Source organism: Oncorhynchus masou, chromosome 5 (assembly GCF_036934945.1).
Source record: "Oncorhynchus masou masou isolate Uvic2021 chromosome 5, UVic_Omas_1.1, whole genome shotgun sequence".
Lineage (NCBI taxonomy): Eukaryota > Metazoa > Chordata > Actinopteri > Salmoniformes > Salmonidae > Oncorhynchus > Oncorhynchus masou.
Genome location: NC_088216.1, coordinates 60,407,375 through 60,428,458, shown reverse-complemented (window position 1 = coordinate 60,428,458; position 21,084 = coordinate 60,407,375). Strand labels below are relative to the sequence as shown.

The 21,084-nt window shown below is 42.2% G+C and overlaps 1 protein-coding gene across 2 annotated transcripts in view; it reads left to right on the top strand.

The window, feature by feature from the left end:
- Nucleotides 1-17,555: 17,555 nt before the first annotated feature.
- Nucleotides 17,556-21,084, top strand: part of LOC135540015 (S-adenosylhomocysteine hydrolase-like protein 1) — a 70,527-nt gene continuing 66,998 nt past the window's right edge. For both annotated transcript variants that reach the window (XM_064966307.1, XM_064966306.1), the window contains exon 1: nt 17,556-17,971. In XM_064966307.1, the coding sequence (XP_064822379.1) occupies nt 17,783-17,971 (189 nt within the window). In that variant the 5' untranslated portion in view covers nt 17,556-17,782. The remainder of the gene's footprint in view (nt 17,972-21,084) is intronic.

Here is a 21,084-nt window from a genome sequence, read left to right as displayed (position 1 = left end):
CTGGACAACGCGGTCCATGGCGGCGCCAAGTTGGTAAAGTGAAACTGCATGCTCCTGGACGCTCTCCTCCACCTCAATGGCCGGAGTACCCTCTCCTGCTGACTCCAAAGTATTGGTCGGAGATTCTGTAATGGGTGCGTGTCGGTGGCAGGGAAGTCAGGCGCAGGAAAAGGAAAAACTGAGTCTTTTAATAAGTACTCATACAACTCCAAAAACCAAAATATATAAAAAATAACATAAGTGGGTACAAAACCCGTCGCACACCGACATATGACTTGCACAAACATACAATAAAACAATCTCCAACAAAACATGAGGGGAAACAGAGGGTTAAATACACAACATGTAATTGATGGGATTGGAACCAGGTGTGAAGGAAGACAAGACAAAACCAATGGAAAATGAAAAATGGATCGATGATGGCTAGAAGGTTGGTGACGTCGACTGCCGAACACCGCTCGAACAAGGAGAGGGACCGACTTCGGCGGAAGTCATGACAGTTGCAGACCTTTGGAACATATTCATTATAAAAAGTCTAATAAATCCATTTAATATAGCCTGCACCATCACAATAAATCCATTATTTATTTTAGACAGGTCTAAAGAAACATGATTTGAAGAAAATTGAGTCTATTTCAGAAGAAGAGAATAGCTTACACCGAGTTGTCCTTATGTTAGACCCTGATATGGCTATGCCATATGGCTGTGGGCTACACTAGTTAATTTAGCAGGCAAGATTTGCTTAGAATTCTGTGGCATTATTTTTATTATTTTATAGTATGAAGAATACAATTGAAAGACACAGGTCCACCTATATGCTTAATTTAGAGTTATTTATGCAACTTTAGTTGTGATATAAACGTTGGGCTATATGTTTTGATTTTTAATTCATTCTAAGGCAGCATGATGCAAATCTAATGATGATTTGAAAAAAGTCGCATGAAAGGGATGAGCAAGTCTTCAACTGGCAGCTTCATTAAATAGTACCCGCAAAACACCAGTCTCAACGTCAACAGTGAAGAGGCAACTCCGGGATGCTGGGTACTATTTAATCAAGCTACCAGTTGAGGACTTGTGAGGTGTCTGTTTCTCAAACTAGATACGCTAATGTACTTGTCCTCTTGCTCAATTGTGCACTGGGGCCTCCCACTACTCTTTCTATTCTGGTTAGAGCCAGTTGCACTGGTCTGTGAAGGGAGTAGTACACAGCGTTGTACGAGATCTTCAGTTCCTTGGCAATTTCTCGCATGGAATAGCCTTAACTTCTCAGAACAAGAAGAGACTGATGAGTTAGACTGACTTCCAGAAGAAAGTTCTTTGTTTCGGGCCATTTTGAGCCTGTAATCGAACCTACAAATGCTGATGCTCCAGATACTCAACCTGTCTAAAGAAGGCCAGTTTTATTGCTTCTTTAATCAGGAAAACAGTTTTAAGTTGTGCTACCATAATTGCAAAAGGGTTTTCTAATGATCAATTAGTCTTTTAAATTGATAAACTTGGATTAGCTTTTGGAATTAGAGTGATGGTTGCTGATAATGGGCCTCTGTATGCCTATGTAGATATTCCATAAATAATGTGCAGTTTCCAGCTACAATAGTCATTTACAACATTAATAATGTCTGCACTGTATTTCTGATCAATTTGATGTTAATTTAATGGACAAAAAAATTGCTTTACTTTCAAAAAGGACATTTCTAAGTGACCCCAAACTTTTGAACGGTAGTGCATGTTTGAGAAAAGTCACCAAAAAAAGGCATGTGCTGTTCCAAGCCCTGACATTCAGTCATCAAAACAAATTTTATTAGTCACATGCGCCAAATACAACTGACCTTATAGTGAAATGCTTACTTACAAGCCCCTAACCAAAAGTGCAGTTTCAAAAAATACAGATACGAATAAGAGATAAAAGTAACAAGCAATTAAAGAGCAGCAGTAAAAAATAAAATAACAATATACACAGGGGGGTTCCGGTACAGAGTCAATGTGCAGGGGGTACCAGTTAGTTGAGGTAGTATGTACATGTAGGTATAGTTCATTAAAGTGACTATGCATAGATGACAACAGAGAGTGTCAGTGGTGTGGAGGGGGGGGAATACGAATAGTCTGGGTAGCCATTTGACTAGATGTTCAGGAGTCTTGTGGCTTGGGGTAGAAGCTGTTTAGAAGCCTCTTGGATCTTGTTGCAGGAATTAAATTCATCGGTTTTAATACCCAATTAAAATTAATCACTCTGTCAATTCATAAGAGTTTGTAAGACCCTTATTTGTATAAAATGGACAGAGACCAGTCTTTGAAATCAACCAGCTGTGTTTATTCTCGTGAGTACTGCTCATTATACATTTTATCACAGGTTATAAACTGAAAATGCCGTCAGCGTTTTCTAAACTGTTCCATCTCTTCTCGACACTGGTACAAAGGCTGTATAGTTCTCAAGCCTTCCCACATCGTCGAGAGCCAAGGTCACCCTGTGTAGATAAGCATTCTAGCCAGTCTGGCGATATAGTTCATTCATTTCTACCAAGGAACAGACAGTCATTGTTCTAATTCTTGATTATATTTACACACATTATATTCAGTACTAGGATTAGAAAGAAAATTCATACATATACAGTAACATAATAGTATTCTGATTAGTCAATCCTGATTGAAATGTATACATAATTAGTCATTATTGATAAACATTTCCTTAACAGATCTAGACTTGGCGCTGCGGTACCTCTTGCCGTGTGGTAGCAGAGAGAACAGTCTATGACGAGGGTGGCTGGAGTTTTTGACTATTTTTAGGGCCTTCCTTTGACACCACCTGATATAGAGGTCTTGGATGGACCCATGGCAAATACTTTCAGTCTCCTGAGGGGGAATAGGTTTTGTTGTGCCCGCTCCACGACTGTCATAGTGTGTTTGGACCATGTTTGTTGGTGATGTGGACACCAAGGAACTTGAAGCTCTCAAACTGCTCCACTGCAGCCCCATCAATGAGAATGGGGTGTGCTCTGTCCTCTTTTTCATGTAGCCCACAATCATCTCTTTTGTCTCGATCAAGTTGATGGAGAGGTTGTTGTCCTGGCACCACACAGCCAGGTCTCTGACCTCCTGCCTATAGGCTGTCTCGTTGTTGTCGGTGATCAGGGCCCCTGTGTTGAGGATCAGCGTGGCTGTGTAGTTAATACCCTTACCACCTGGGGGTGGCCCATCAAAAAGTCCAGGACCCAGTTGCAGAGGGAGGTGTTCAGTCCCAGGGTCCTAGCTTATTGATGAGCTTTGAGGGCACTATGGTGTTAACTGTAGTCAATGAATAGCATTCTCACGTCGGTGTTCCTTTTGTCTAGGTGGGAAAGGGCAGTATGGAGTGCAATAGAGACCGCATCATCTGTGGATCTGTTTGTGCGGTATGCAAATTTCAGTGGGTCTAGGGTTTCTTGGATGATGGTGTTGATGTGAGCCATGACCAGCCTTTCAAATCTCTTCATGGCTACAGACATGAGTGCTACGGTTCAGTAGTCATTTAGGCAGGTTACCTTAGTGTTCTTGGGCACAGGAACTATGGTGGTCTGCTTAAAACATGTTGGTATTACAGACTCGGACAGGGAATGGTTGAAAATGTCAGTGAAGACACTTGCTAGTTGGTCAGCGTATGCTTGCAGTACACGTCTTGGTAATCCATCTGGCCCTGCGGCCTTATGAATGTTGACCTGTATAAAGGTCTTACTCACATCGGCTGCGGAGAGTGTGATCACACAGTCTTCCAAAACAGCTGATGCTCTCAGGCATGTTTCAGTGTTATTTGCCTCGAAGCGAGCATAGAAGTAGTTTAGCTCGTCCGGTAGACTTGTGTCACTGGGCAGCTCTCGGCTGTGCTTCTCTTTGTAGTCTGTAATGGTTTGCAGGCCCTGCCACATCCGACGAGCGTCAGAGCCAGTGTAGTACGACTCGATCGTAGTCCTGTATTGACGCTTTGCCTGTTTGATGGTTCGTCAGAGGGCATAGCGGGATTTCTTATAAGCGTCCGGGTTAAGTCCCGCTCCTTGAAAGCGGCAGCTCTAGCCTTTAGCTCAGTGCGGATGCTGCCTGTATTCCATGGCTTCTGGTTGGGGTATGTACATACGGTCACTGTGGGGATGTCATCGATGCACTTACTGATGAAGCCAATGACAGATATGGTGTACTCCTCAATGCATTTGGAGGAATCCCGAAACATATTCCAGTCTGTGCTAGCAAAACAGTCCTGTAGCTTAGCATCTGCTTAATCTGACCACTTGTTTATTGATCTAGTGACTGGTGTTTCCTGCTTTAATTTTTGATTGTAAGCAGGAATCAGGAGGATGGAATTCTGGTCAAATTTGCCAAATGAAGGGCGAGGGAGAGCTTTGTATGCATCTCTATGTATGGAGTTAGGTGGGTCAGAGTTCTATTCCCTCTGGTGGCACATTTAACATGCTGATAGAAATTTGGTAAAACTGATTTAAGTTAAAGTCCCCGGCTACTAGGAGAGCCGCCTCTGGTTGAGCGTATCTTGTTTGCTTATGGAGGAATACAGCTCATTCAATGCTAGCTTAGTGCCAGCCTCTGACTGTGGTTTATGTAAACAGCTATACAGAATATAGATCAAAACTCTCTCTGTAGGTAATGTGGTCTGCAGCTTATTATATTAAACTCTACCTCAGGCGAGCAATAGCTTGAGACTTCCTTAGACATCGTGCACCAGCTGTTGTTTACAAAAATACATAGACCTCTGCCCCTTGTCTTACCAGACGCCGCTGTTCTATCCTGATGGTACATCGTATAACCAGCCACTTGTATATAATAATAATAATAATAATAATATTCCCAATAACGTGTCCATTTTATTGTCCAAAGATTGTATGTTTGCTAGCAGAATTTGGGGGGTAGTGGGGGTTTATTCGATCTCCTCCGACTTCTCAGAAGGCAGCCCGCCCTCCGGCCTCTCTTTCTCCGCCTCCTCTTCACACAGATCACTGGGGTTGGGGCCTGTTCCTGAGGGAGCCGTATATCCTCCGCCTTGGGCTTGTCAGAGTCGTGAAAGAAGAAAAAATATTCTGCTAGTCCGTGGTGAGTAGTCACAGTCCTGTTGTCTAGAAGTTATTTTCGGTCATAAGAGATGGTAGCGGCAACATTATGTACAAAAAAGAGTTTTAAAAATTGTTAGAAACACACAGATAAACAAACAAAAAAACACAATCGGTTGGGTGCACATAAAATGTCTGTCTTCTGCTCCGACGCCATCATAATAACTCTATAAGACATCAATTCAAAAGTGATAGGCTAATATTGTCACCCATCAGACTATTCTCAATTTAATGTTGTCTTTAGATATATTAAATCATATATGTGAGAAATTAGTTTTGATTTAGAATGGACCGCTATCATGCACCTGTCTCAGAACAGGGGCATGGACACATTTCCCGTGGTTAATTTTCATGCCAGCCATGTAGGCTATACTCCTGTTTTAAAGCAAAGCAATGTGCTTAATATTAGGAAAGTTGATAAATAAATTGAGTAGGCCTAGCCTATAAAAAGCTGATGGGATCCTCCTCTTTTTAAGAGGCCATGAAAACAGTTTTTTCATATAATTGCATAGCCTATAGAAATTATATGCAACATGAGCACATGGACTGTCATGAAGTGTTTGATTAGACTTTCCAAAACATTTGCATTGATGTCAGAGTGATTAGAGGGGAAATAGAGTGCTGAGTTCTAGGCAGTTAGCAAGTTTGGTAGGCTACTAATGATCATCAGCAGTATCAGAGCTTGGAGAAGCCTACCGTCGTGACTAAACGGTCATATGGAAGTAATATGTCACCATAACAGTCCAACTTGGAGTCCAAAATAATATTGCAATGTGTAACTGTATCAATATTTTACCCCATCACTAATACCAACTCAAGTACACTCCGCCGACACACACCGCAATTCAACTCTATCGAGATGTAATTTATATGGAGTTGAGTTTACAGGTGAAAGCCTGCCTAATGTCGAGCCATTTTGTTTTCACCTGTCAGCAAGTTTTTTACAATCAGTGTAGATCAAGAGAAAGGATAATCAAGGGAAAGGGGATACCTAGTCAGTTGCACAACTGAATGCATTCAACCGAAATGTGTCTTCTGCATTTAACCCAACCTTTCTGAATCAGAGAGATGCGGGGGCTGGCTTAATCAAGGTCGATGTCATCGTCGCCCAGAGAGCAGTTGATTTTGGGGGTTAACTGCATTGCTCAAGGGCAGAACAGCAGATTTTTACACCTTGCCGGCTCGGGATTCAAACCAGCAACCTTTCGGTTACTGACCCAATGCTCTTAACTGCTAGGCTACCTATCAAGAGAAGACAATTGACAAAGAGCCCACATGTTTTTCCTGACTGAGTCATTTGGGTAAAAGTCATGGCCTTAGTCATCATGATACTGAAATGCAATTTAAATCTGGATTGGCACGATTATTATTAGCCAATGGGCTGTAACATATATGCCCTTTCAAGTTAGATACTTTTATAAAAATAAGATGAGAATTGACCACCTATATTTGTCCCACCACCTAGCCCAATAAATTAGACCTATGTACCGACGGTTATGGTTGAAGACCATCATGACACCCTCCTTTTGACTGATATTAGAGTATGTACATGATATGCCTGGCTCATATGATTGCTATGGTCATAATGCTACTTGACAGTGTCATAAAGTGCATTTTCTTAATTCAAGCAAAGTGCCACAGGATGGTCATAATGCTTCATGACAATGTCATAACATGTGTTTTCTGCAAGGTATTTTAAATATGATGGAAAAAACATCACTGCAAAGAATTCATTACAACAACAACAACAAACTTTCAAATGAAAGGAAATTTCTTGGCAGAGAAAAAATAAATTTGAATAAATGTGGGTTTTGACACTCTTATGTAGGTGTCATAACCAGCCATAAAATATAGCAATATATGTCACAACAGGTGTACATACAGGGGTCATGACAGTGTTATGGCCATATTATGACATGGTTATGACTGGTTTGGACACTGGGCGTCAAGTAAAGTGTTACCGAATTGGTAAGCCTTGAGACATGGATTGTGTTTGTTTGCCATTCAGTGGGTGAATGGGCAAAAGGGAAATGGTAGTAGGTGCCAGGCACACCGGTTTGAGTGTGTCAAGAACTGCAATGCTGCTTGGTTTCCAGTGTGTATTCAGAATTGTCCACCACCCAAAGGACATCCAGCAACTTGACACAATTGTGGAAAAGATTGGAGACATCACGTTGGCTGACCCTCGCTTCATATCCGTCGCCAAACCCACTGGCTCCAGATCATCTAAGTCTTTGCTAGGTAAAGCCCCGCCTTATCTCAGCTCACTGGTCACCATAGCAGCACTCACCCGTAGCACGCGCTCCAACAGGTATATTTCACTGGTCATCACCAAAGCCAACTCCTCTTTTGGCCGCCTTTCCTTCCAGTTCTCTACTGCCAATGACCAGAACGAATTGCAAAATCACTGAAGCTGGAGTCTTATATCTCCCTCACTAATTTTAAGCATCAGCTGTCAGAGCAGCTTACCAATCATTGCACCTGTACATAGCCCATCTTTAAATAGCCCACCCAACTATCTCTTTCCCATATAGTTATTTATATTTTGGTCCTTGGCACCCCAGTATCTCTACTTGCACATTCATCACTCCAGTGTTTAATTGCTAAATTGTAATTATTTGGCCTCTATGGCTTATTTATTGCCTTACCTTCCTAATCTTGCTACATTTGTCCACACTGTATATAGACTTTTCTATTGTGTAATTGACTGTGTGTTTGTTTATTCCATGTGTAACTCTGTGTTTGGGTCGCACTGCTTTGCTTTATCTTGGCCAGGTCGCAGTTGTAAATGAGATCTTGTTCTCAACTGGCCTACCTGGTTAAATGAAGGTGAAATAAAAAATAAATAAAAAACATGGGCCAGCACCTTGTAGAGTTCATGCCCTGACAAATTGCGTCTGTTCTGAGAGCAAAAGGGGGTGCAGGTCAATATTAGGAAGGTGTTCCTAATACGTACGTGTGTGGTGTGTTTGTATATTGGAAAGGGGTTAAGAAAAATGTACCTACGTAAGAATGTTAATTCCATGTGTTTGGGCTAGGTTGTATTTTTATTCATGGTTTGGTAAAAGTTCCAGGTCTTTGGCCATAGTAGCTAAGTGTGTGTGTGTGTGTGTGTGTTTGTGTAGCGTTGAGTCTGTAACACCTACACAATATATACAAAGTATGTGGACACCCCTTCCAATTAGTGGATTCGGCTATTTCAGCCACACCCGTTGCTGACAATGTGTATAAAATCGAGCACACGGCAATGCAATCTCCATAGACAAACATTGGCAGTAAAATGGCCTTACTAAAGAGACTCTCAACGTGACACCGTCATTGGATGCCACCTTTCCAACAAGTCAGTTTGTCAAAATTCTACCCAGCTAGAGCTGCCACGGTCAACTGTAAGTGCGGTTATTGAGAGGTTGAAACATCTAGGAACAACAGCTAAGCCGCAAAGTGGTAGGCCCACACACGCTCACAGAACGGGATCGCATGTCCTCGGTTGCAACACTCACTACTGAGTTTCAAACTGCCTCTGGAAGCAACATCAGCACAATAACTGCTCGTCGGGGGCCTCATGAAATGGGTTTCTGTGGCCAAGCAGCACCACACAAGCCTAAAATCACCATGCGCCATGCCAATCATCTGGAGTGGTGTAAAACTCGCCGTCATTGGGACTCTGGAGCAGTGGAAACGGGTTATTTCGAGTGATGAATCTGGGTTTCACTTCACCATCTGGCAGTCCGACGGACGAATCTGGGTTTGGCAGATGAAAGGAGAATGCTAGCTGGCCAAATGCATACTGCCAGCTGGAGGAATAATAGCTTGGGTATTCTGCTAATTTTGTCGGTCTGTATGTTGTTAGATTTGCGTCAATTCGAATCTGGTATCAGGATAAATATGACAATGAGTCACCGATTGTATGCTATGTATTTTTATTAGCTAAGCAATAAGTGGTAAATGCAATTTTCGTATATACGGGCTCTCTGTCCCACCTCGCAGGGCAAAACAGAGAACTGACAGGATGTATGTAAACAGTATTCTTTATACTGTGATAGGCCAACAGGCGGGTTGGAACTATGTCTATCACAGTAGAGGCTGGGCGTGGTTTAAACTTGCTCAGCCTATTGCAGGTGCTCAGGCGGGTCCCCGCCTCTTGGCGCTTCTGTTGATAGATGTAACTGTTGCTGTGAAGAACATCCATGCGCTCATGCTCGATACCGTTATCTCGCATCTGGCCCCTGTTATCTAACAAAAGACCGCTTGTTCTCGCAAAACCCCGCTCTGAATGTGCCCCCCCCCCAACTCATTGAACAGTTCCTGTCTTCATGCTACTCTGTATTTTTCCATCATGAGAAAGGCCCATGGCCCTGAAACTGTTAACAATGTTTCAAGTCAGCTATGTTGCATAACACCTACATAGAGTGCCTTGCGAAAGTATTCGGCCCCCTTGAACTTTGCGACCTTTTGCCACATTTCAGGCTTCAAACATGAAGATATAAAACTGTACAACAAGTGGGACACAATCATGAAGTGGAACGACATTTATTGGATATTTCAAACTTTTTAACAAATCAAAAACTGAAAAATTGGGCGTGCAAAATTATTCAGCCCCTTTACTTTCAGTGCAGCAAACTCTCTCCAGAGGTTCAGTGAGGATCTCTGAATGATCCAATGTTGACTTAAATGACTAATGATGATAAATACAATCCACCTGTGTGTAATCAAGTCTCCGTATAAATGCACCTGCACTGTGATAGTCTCAGAGGTCCGTTAAAAACGCAGAGAGCATCATGAAGAACAAGGAACACACTAGGCAGGTCCGAGATACTGTTGTGAAGAAGTTTAAAGCCGGATTTGGATACAAAAAGATTTCCCAAGCTTTAAACATCCCAAGGAGCACTGTGCAAGCGATAATATTGAAATGGAAGGAGTATCAGACCACTGCAAATCTACCAAGACCTGGCAGTCCCTCTAAACTTTCAGCTCATACAAGGAGAAGACTGATCAGAGATGCAGCCAAGAGGCCCATGATCACTCTGGATGAACTGCAGAGATCTACAGCTGAGGTGGGAGACTCTGTCCATAGGACAACAATCAGTCGTATATTGCGCAAATCTGACCTTTATGGAAGAGTGGCAAGAAGAAAGCCATTTCTTAAAGATATCCATAAAAAGTGTTGTTTAAAGTTTGCCACAAGCCACCTGGGAGACACACCAAACATGTGGAAGAAGGTGCTCTGGTCAGATGAAACCAAAATTGAACTTTTTGGCAACAATGCAAAATGCTATGTTTGGCGTAAAAGCAACACAGCTCATCACCCTGAACACACCATCTCCACTGTCAGCAGCATCATGGTTTGGGCCTGCTTTTCTTCAGCAGGGACAGGGAAGATGGTTAAAATTGATGGGAAGATGAATGGAGCCAAATACAGGACCATTCTGGAAGAAAACCTGATGGAGTCTGCAAAAGACCTGAGACTGGGACGGAGATTTGTCTTCCAACAAGACAATGATCCAAAACATAAAGCAAAATCTACAATGGAATGGTTCAAAAATAAACATACCCAGGTGTTAGAATGGCCAAGTCAAAGTCCAGACCTGAATCCAATCGAGAATCTGTGGAAAGAACTGAAAACTGCTGTTCACAAATGCTCTCCATCCAACCTCACTGAGCTCGAGCTGTTTTGCAAGGAGGAATGGAAAAAAATGTCAGTCTCTTGATGTGCAAAACTGATAGAGACATACTCCAAGCGACTTACAGCTGTAATCGCAGCAAAAGGTGGGGCTACAAAGTATTAACTTAAGGGGGCTGAATAATTTTTAAGTTTTTGATTTGTTTAAAAAGTTTGAAATATCCAATAAATGTCGTTCCACTTCATGATTGTGTCCCACTTGTTGTTGATTCTTCACAAAAAAATACAGTTTTATATCTTTATGTTTGAAGCCTGAAATGTGGCAAAAGGTCGCAAAGTTCAAGGGGGCCGAATACTTTCGCAAGGCACTGTACATCCACACAAGCCAACAGCAGATAATATTCAATCACATACATGGTAACAGGCTATAGTACATAACACATAATCCTCATAATATATACACATTGTAGGTCTGTGCCCTATTTACTATTAGTTAACAAATTTCAGTAGAGTCAATGTGTTCCACAAACTATATAATATATATGTTTATAGATATGTGTTGTTTATTTGATGTAATGATGCAGGGTTCACACCCTTCTAAAATAAATGTTCAGTAATATAAGTCATAGTAAACTTGATATCTAACAGAATTTAAAAAATCTTCTGTAGTGCTAGAGACTGACTCAGATGACCTCTGGGAGCCAACAGCAAAGAGACCATATTCAAGTCCTCCAGTAGAAACTGGTTAATTCAGTCAGACCACTGCTGCTGTCTATGGCTCCACACCCACCCCGAACGGCCATCTAGATGTGTGAAGGTTAGTGCTGTATGTAGGGAAGCTAATGATCCATCATGTATGACATTCCTGGGAGTGTGTCAACTTGTATTTTTATTACCATAGCATTTGTGTATGTTCTCTACAGTTATGTACTTGAAAATGTTTCAATCTACCTGTAGAAAAGGCCCATGGAGTTGGTGGAATAATTCATTGCCATTTACTCAGCTGGGCCAGGGGCGCTTTAATTAGGTCAGGTGGAAATGTCCGACAGATCTCAACTCCATAAAAGGAGGAAATTGCCATCGCCTGATCTAGCTGCTTTCTCTTCCTTAACTCCGTCTGATCCAGAAGTTCTGTGCGTCCATGAATCCATGTAAGTCGACCGACTCTTACCTTTCATCTGAATTATCTGTGGCGATCGGGAGAGTGGGCCATTCAGTTACTGTTAATAGTTATTACCGCGGAGCGCAGCTTGGAGCGCACGCTTCAAACATATTGTGTAATGTGAATTGTCAATGATCACGGCCCTACGGATCCTCATAGGCCAATTATGCAATCGATATGGTTCATATGTATTGAAATTAATTATATGTACACATGAAGACAATTGAAAGAGTGAAATGAGAAACGTCATTGTTTGCTAACTGACTGACTTTGATAATGGGGATTATAGATTGTATAACCATTCACTGTTTGTATTCTTTCATGATTTATGATTAATAGTTACGAGCCTAAATGACTCGCGGATGATTACTCTTGACTTCTTAATGAACTGGACTGTTGAATTCCCTAAATTATGTTAATAATGAATGATATGATTTGATCTTTGATTATGAATTTGATTGGATACATGTTATTTGTTTCCTTTGTGATGCAGCACAGACTACTCAGTAAATATACCACTTTATGGTTAAAGGAATTCCTGCCTCAATCTCATCCATTCCTCTGTCACCTGACACGTGACCACCTGTTCCCCTTCACTGTCAGTCATCCTACCTGTCCAGCTACCCACACAGATTCCACTTATCTTTCAATGGTCCTTCGAACCGGAAGATGACTGAACCAAAGACGGGTGAAAAGGAAATGGAGAGAGGGAAGAATTGTCTCCACTGGAAGGAAGAAGAGAGGAGGAGAGAGCAGCTGAGGAAAGGTCTTGGAACAAAGGAAATATCCAGGAGCTAAGCCTAAAGCAAACAAAAAATTCATCCTCAACCACCAACATTACCAGAAGAACCAGGCAAGCACCTGGTTTTCTTAAGGATTATGTGGTTGAGTTTCCGACATCAAAGGGCAAGCCCACCAGATCTCAGTGTTGATGGATCAACTATACGTTTCAGCCATCAACCATCCCCTCTGAGCCAAGGACCGGAAACTGCTTTGGAGCAGGAAAGTGGTCTACATGAAGAACCTAACTCCCACCGCACAGGTCGACCAGCTTCCTGAGGCAGGCTCCGCTCACTCCTTAACTAATGGGAAATCGTCGAAGCACTCTAGACGGAGTGGGAGTTCGACCAGTGGATACCCCTTTGGAAGTGGCCATGGCAGCCGCCATTCACTAGCCCTCAGCGATTCACAGACCGCTGTCCTACAAGAGAGGATGAAACTATTAGCTTTGGAGGAAATTGAGCGTCAGATTGAGGAGGAACGACAGGCTGATGAACAATGTCACCAATTGGATGTGCAGGCCCGTAGAGCTCTACAGGAAAGGGAATTTATTGCTAAGGGCCTGGCACAGCAGCGACGGCACCGTCAAGCCAGAAGGGAATTGGAGGAGGCACGGATGGTCTCATCCTTCCTGGAGAGGAACAAACAGGGAGTTGACCTGACCACCCCTCCACATGGACCTGACCTGTCTGCCTTTCTTTCCCAATCTGCCCCTCTGGTACAGCATGGCACACAGTGCCCGGAAGCTCCGGGATCAACAGCCAACACGGAGCACGGGAGACAGGCCGCTCCGCCAGTGACACGAGTTAGCATTCCTCCATCTGGACAAAGCATCACTCCTTCGCCTTTTCGCCAATTACCAACCAAGGCAAATCGTTCCTTTTGTCCAGGGCCAGGCCAGTCCTCAAACAACAGGTCGGAGGGCTCTCACCCAATTCCGGCTGCCACAAATGGAGGGTCTGGGACAGTAGGGGACCGGCCCAATGAGGTCACAGTGGGCTCATCAGAAGTCCCGGGTTTATCCTTCACACAACCAGAAGAGGGAGCCAACATTATGAAACTTCTAGTAGCCTCAGCCTATGGAATTCCCAGACCCAAACTGCCATACTTTGAAAACGGAAAGGAGAGTGAATTTGTCCTTTTGGAAATGGCATTGGAGAGTCTACTGGGTATTCACAGTCATCTGTCAGAACGCTACAAATACCAAGTACTAATGGATCATTTGCGGTTTCCCAGTGCATACAGGCTGGCCCAATCCTTTATGCACTCCGCAACACCATATACACTGCAGCTCTCCAAGCCCTGAAGGCGAGATATGGTGAGCCACGTCAGCTAGTCCAGAATGAACTAAACATCCTGAACACATCTCCAAGTAAAATGGGAGACCATGCTGCCTTCCAAGAATTCTCCCTGGCTGTCCAATCCCTGACCTCGATGCTCCAATCCGTTGAAGGAGAAGACTGGAACGAGCTGAAATGTGGCTCCCACGTGGACAGGCTTCTTAGCAAACTTCCAGTGTACCTCAGAGACAGTTTCATTGAACATTGTTTGAATAAGGGCATCCTGAAAGAGGGCTCGAGAAGCACCTATGATCTCAGAGACCTTGCCACATGGTTGGAGGTGAAGGCAAAGGCGAAGATTCGGCCACTTGGGTACATTTGGGCAATCTCGTGAGGTACACCTGGGTGACTTCATACTAAATGATATGTAGCTCGCTCATTCTTGAAGGTATCAGTCTGAAACTTTGCACATACACTGTTGACCTCTTGTGGACAACATCTAAATTACCTCCATTCCTATCTGAATGTATGGCTTTTATTTTTCATGTCAAAGATGATACAACAAATAAAAATAGAAAATGTATGTTTTTGTTTTTATCTTTTACCAGATCTATTGTGTTATGTTCTCCTACATTAATTTCACATTTCCACAAACTTCAGTGTTTCCTTCCAAATAGTATCAAGAATATGCATAACCTTGCTTCGGATCCTGATTTGGGTATGTCATTTTAGGTGGAAATTGAAAGAAAGGGTGTGATCCTTAAGAGGATAAACAAAAATAGCAACAGACAAACACTAAATCAATCACAAATTTGATCCAATGATTGTATATACAATTGCATTGTTTACCTCAGTCAACAGCTGTAGCTCCCGTCCATACAGCAGGCGATAGGGTGAGTACTCTGGAGGCCTGGATGCTGCTGTTGTGTGCAAAGAGAATGACCTTCAGGTTGTCCTCCCACCATTCCTGGAACCCGTTAAGGGACTTGCCTGTGGCAGTCTTGAGGGTGTGGTTGGTCCGTTCTTCCAAACCTGGAGGAGGGAGTAGGAAAGGGATATCTATTGACAATGGACTATATTGAGAAATGTCTGATTATTTACCATGGAAAAACGAATTCTAAAACAAACCATTGGTGACAGAATATAACCGATAGCATCCGTATCTTGTTCCAGATTTTTGGTTCCAAGCACCCTTTTTAAATGGGTTACAGAAGGGAATTTAGAGTTAAGCACGTTCTTGTCCTTTACAGAACTTAATGGGTATTGCCTCCACCCACTTGGTAAAATAATCGGTCGCCATCATACACCAGCTGTTGCCATGCCTGGATTTCGTGAATTAGTCTCTTAATAATTGCATAACGGTGCAAGTTAGACATCTTCATTATCGTCATACTGAGTCAGTGATACAATGATTCGCTATCTTGCTAGATCCTCCAGAGACGCACAGGGCCTGTTACATTTATTTTTACGGAAAACCATGCAACCACCACTCTAATATAGGCCTACACTCAGAAAAAAGGTGCTATCTACAACCTAAAAAAGATTATTCCTCTGTCCCCATAGGAGAACCCTTTTTGGTTCCAGGTAGAAACCCATCTGTGCCTAGGTAGAACCCTTTTGGGCTCCATTCCACAGAGGGTTTTACATGGAACCAAAACATTGGAACCCCTTTCTCAAGTTTAGCCTGTAAGCTTACACCATTTCATTCTGTACTCAAAGATCTGCCTGGTATTCAAGATCACATGCAACATAGTACCACCACCTTTAAAAGGTTTTCGTCAACCTCTGCTCAGACTTAAATAGCAGTGTTCCAAGAACCTCCACTATGGGTGACTGTAGTATCCTCAAATGGACAAAAAGGAGACACGAGGGTACCCCACACTCATTTTAGATCCCAATGGGTCTTTATTTTCATACTGTATGCTCCCACTCTCATCACTATCTCCTTTGCCATCTTCTCACGTCTATTCTTGGATCTCTATCCACACACACACACACACACAACTGTAGCATCTTGTTTACATTTCTCACATTTTAGGCGTCCAGCTGAGGCCTTGGATGGATCATGTTGCACTGACATGGGCACAGGGGCATGTATATACAGTCATTTTTGTGTGGCACCAAATTAGTTGAACAGGATAAGAGGATTTGGTTGCTTGTGCAGGGAGATTTAATTGATCAATTAGATAAATAATACTAGCACATACAATTACATTATTGTAGAATAGGTTACCCCTGTATCCAGACTATTAGGATACCGTTATGATTTCGTTGGTCTTGTCAGGCATGATTTAAGGTCTTCGATCGAAGTTGTATGTTGTACCTCATTTCCCTTCTTCATTGAAAAGTACTTATGCATCCCCCATTCAATTCAGCTCTAGTGTGAATGTGTAGGCCTAGTGACAGTGGAAAAAATGCACACAATGTAAAATATGTATATCCTAAAGCAATACGTGTGTATATTTTCATGTACAATTGAATTCATCCATGAAATAAATAATACTAACACATAAAATTATGTTTTTATTAGCCTACTTGACACAGTAAATAATATTGCCTATGTGCCTTCAATTCGTTAACAACAAAAAGTAATTATTTTCAAATAAACCAAATTTGCTCAATCAACACAGTAGGCCAAAATATATCCTTTTTAAAAATTGTATTACATTTTTTTTACCACAATTTCGTGGTATCCAATTGGTAGTAGTTACTGTCTTGTCTCATTGCTGCAACTCCCGTATGGACTCAGGAGAAGCGAAGGTCGAGAGCCATGCATCCTCAGAAACACAACCCAACCAAGCCGCACTGCTTCTTGACATAATGCCCATCCAACTCGGAAACCAGCAACACCAATGTGTCGGAGGAAACACCGTACACTTGGCGACCTGGTCATCGGGCACCCGGCCCGGCCCGCCACAGCAGTCACTAGTGCGCGATGAGACAAGGATGTTCCTGCCGGCCAAACCCTCCCTAACCCGGACGAAGCTGAGCCAATTGTGCGCCGCCCCATGGACCTCCCGGTCACGGCCGGGAGTTGTTGATTGCGGGAGAGACATCCCAAGGTACCCGAATAGCACGGACCCTCTGCGAAAGCCTATGAACTTCTCTATTCGACTGAAAGTCACAGTCACAACTCTTATTGGTTGTCTGATACTGGGAACTGGTAACAACACCATCTGTGATTCGCTAACAACATTTAGATATGTATACAGCGAGATTAGATAATATACCATCCCATGAGGTGTTGAAGGAAAGACAGATTACCTATAGATTGGATATAAGATTTTCTAGGCCATTAGCGATAACAGGAAATACACCTTATGACTTTCATTAACATGCAGGCGTCACGCAGAGGTTAGCCACAGGGTGGTACTGTTGCCTAGGTTTATTAACACGCAGGCGTCACGCAGAGGTTAGCCACAGGGTGGTACTGTTGCCTAGGTTTATTAACACGCAGGCGTCACGCAGACGTTAGCAAGGCGTTGGTCTCATGTCATGCCAGTTAGACTTTCAATGGCAGGCTACAGCCACACGGTGGTAGGGTTGCCTAGGCTTAATTTTGGCTCATATCACCCCCCATAGCGCACATTTTCATTTGACTGCTATGCAAAAAGACTGTAGCTTGGTGCCCGCGAAGGAACTGCGCAGGCAACCAGCCGTTTTATGACAGCAATTGCTACACTAGTTTGTAAAGATAAAACGGCCAACTAATATACCAAATGGTTTCTTCAGCTGCACAAATAATTCACTCTTCCTCAAAATACCGAACAGTTGGCAGCAACATTAATTCTGTAGCTAACTAGCTACTACCACGTTCTAACTAATTTGTTGCACGATTTCATTATTTATCGGAATGTCGGACACTCTAGGGGACGGAAAGTTGGAGCTGAAACAAGCCAGCAAAGAAGTAAAGGAGAGCGAGAACGTGGCGGAAAAATACTCAGCCATGACAGTGAGCAAGAACAGCGAAATTGTCATGGGTGAACTGTCAGTGTCGTCCGCTGCGTTTAGTGCGGTCCCTACTCACAAACCTGTCAAAAAGGTAAGACACATTTTGCTACTTTTCTTATCTTCACATCATGTCCCATTCAGGATGTCCCATCTAAACATAACGTAATTCAAGTATATTATTGACTTCGTTAGTAGCTTCTGCAATCCAACCATTTATTCTCAATGCATTTATAGTATTATTGCAGGTGTACACTTGGTGCAGTAATTTACGGTCTATGTCTGTCACCCACCCCCATAACCAGTGTTCATTTTAGCATGTATATCTTGGTGGGGCAAACACATTTTTTAGATGCATGCCAGCAGAGCCACTACACACGACACTAAACAATACATTAATTGCAATATAACGGTGACAAACGTTGCCCACAAACCGTTGGGGCCTACGCAAATCTGTCCCAACAGCAGAGCTTTCTTTTCAACACCATGGTGTGAATCATTACCACTGCTACATCTGGTTATCAGTGGAGCCTTGTCTGAGTGTATTCAGCCTCATTTACTTCCTTTTTGCTTAAACAAATGTTGTTTCTACGGACAATTAAGCTGTACAAACTATGGTATAAGGGAATGATGAGCAGATAAGAGGGATTCCATAATTTCGATTAAGACATTAATGATTGAGCTAGGACGAATGTAGTCAATATAACTTTAAGTTCAGCACTTTTGAAATGTACAGTGACAGAATTCAGAACATGGGCCGTTCTTACGGTATTCTACCTGTACACCAAGTCAGAACCATAGGATAAATAAAGGGGGTATATAAACAGACAATGAAAGCTCTTACAATATTCGATGTTTACATTTATCTATAACAGGATATAGGCTATGCACCACCAACAGTAGGCTAAGTTATGAGGGGGAAAGGGACCAAATGAATAGAGTGAGGCACATGGGCTTCTAACAGCTTACTACACAACATACTAGAGGTCGATCGAATATGATTTTTCAACGCCGATACCGATTATTGGAGGACCAAAAAAAGTTGATACCGATTAATCAGCTGATTTATATTTTTATTTATTTATTTGTAATAATGACAATTACAACAGTACTGAATGAACACTTTTATTTGAACTTAATATAATACTTCAATAAAATCAATTTATCTTCAAATAAATAATGAAACATGTTCAATTTGGTTTAAATAATGCAAAACAAAGTGTTGGAGAAGAAAGTAAAAGTGCAATATGTGCTATGTAAAAAAGCTAACGTTTAAGTTCCTTGCTCAGAACATGAGAACATATTAAAGCTGGTGGTTCCTTTTATCATGAGTCTTCAATATTCCCAGGTAAGAAGTTTTAGGTTGTAGTTATTATCGGAATTATAGGACTATTTCTCTCTATACCATTTGTATTTCATCAACCTTTGACTATTGGATGTTTTTATAGGCACTATAGTATTGCCAGTGTAACAGTATAGCTCCCGTCCCTCTCCTCGCCCCTACCTGGGCTTGAACCAGGGACACATCGACAACAACCACCCTCGAAGCATCGTTACCTATCGCTCCACAAAAGCCGCGGCCCTTACAGAGCAAAGGGAACAACTACTTCAAGGTCTCAGAGTGAGTGACGTCACGATTGAAACGCTATTAGTGCGCACCCCGCTAAATAGCTAGCCATTTCACATTGGTTACACCAGCCTAATCTCGGGAGTTGTTAGGCTTAAAGTCATCAACAGCTCAATGCTTGAAGCACAGCGAAGAGCTGCTGGCAAATAAAGGAAAGTGCTGTTTGAATGAATGCGTACGAGCCTGCTGCTGCCTACCACCACTCAGTCAGACTGCTCTATCAAATATCAAATCATATAATTAATTAATTATAACATAATAACACACAGAAATACGAGCCTTAGGTCATTAATAAGGTAAAATCTGGAAACTATCATTTCGAAAACAATACGTTTATTCTTTCAGTGAATCTAACGAGTGGCATCCCTTAGTCTAAATATTGCTGTTACATTGCACAACCTTCAATATTATGTCATAATTATGTACAATTCTGGCAAATTAATTACGGTCTTTGTAAGGAAGAAATGGTCACAGTTCTGAGATTTCAGTTGTTTTGAACGCGGCAGAAGTCATGCTAGGTTGACAATGTATACAACCTTTTCTGGCCCATGGTGTTAAGTGTTTATCCTTTTAAGCTCGGAAAAAGAAACCCTTAAACCCAGACTTGGACTACACACCCACTCCACTGAATAGCAGACTAGTGATAGCTTTGCAACACTTGCAGTTAGCCACTGATTCCTTCCAAACCACTCACTGTTGAATTTGCGATTTCCAACTTGTGTAATGTTTGGCCGATGAGCACTTACACATTTGATCTATAACTTCTCTTCATATGACAAGGATCGAATAGTAGATTGTCGACTTGATCTGGGATGATGACTGCTTGTCTAGCTTGCGAGCTAAGATTTTGAAAGTATGACGACATGATCAGTCCAGTCAAAGCTACGGTAGATATAAGGTGATTTGGAGTCAATTTATCTATGGTCAATGACCTTGAGCCTTCTTGGATGGGCACTTCTAATGTAACTCTATGGCAGGACCCAAGGGGTTTGAATTTTCAAGCTATCCCTGTAGATTTTGCGGTGACGTCGTGTCCCCATGAGTGACAGAACATTAAACCAATCATGGCGCAACTACAGAACATTACCAACGTCTACGCTCGTATTTTCCACTGGGTGCCCCACCATCACAGAAAGCATTGAGCTAGGCTGAAACACCTGCATTTTGGAGCTGCCTTACCCAAGAAAGCAAAAAAGAGACCATGTTTGTATGCGGCTTTATTAACTCAATGTTTAATTATAAATGTTTTTAATTTATTTTTTACATTGTTTGCAAACTGATGTGACACCTGCCCTGAATAATGCAACGCCACTGCCCATAACCAGACTTGGGCACAGTGTTAATGGAATTTGATTTATTGGCCACAAGCTGTCAGCTACAGTAAGGCCTAGTATGCATTTAAAGTTGGAATATGTAACTTTTTGGGTGACCCGACCAAGTTATAGATTTGTCATTTTCATTACAAGCAATTGTAGTAAGTTGTAGATCTGTTCTATGTGCACAATTTCTATGCTTCCTGTTAAGTTTTAGTGTATTTTACTCTATAGTGTGCAACTGCAGTCTGCAATTTGGGGCGTTCC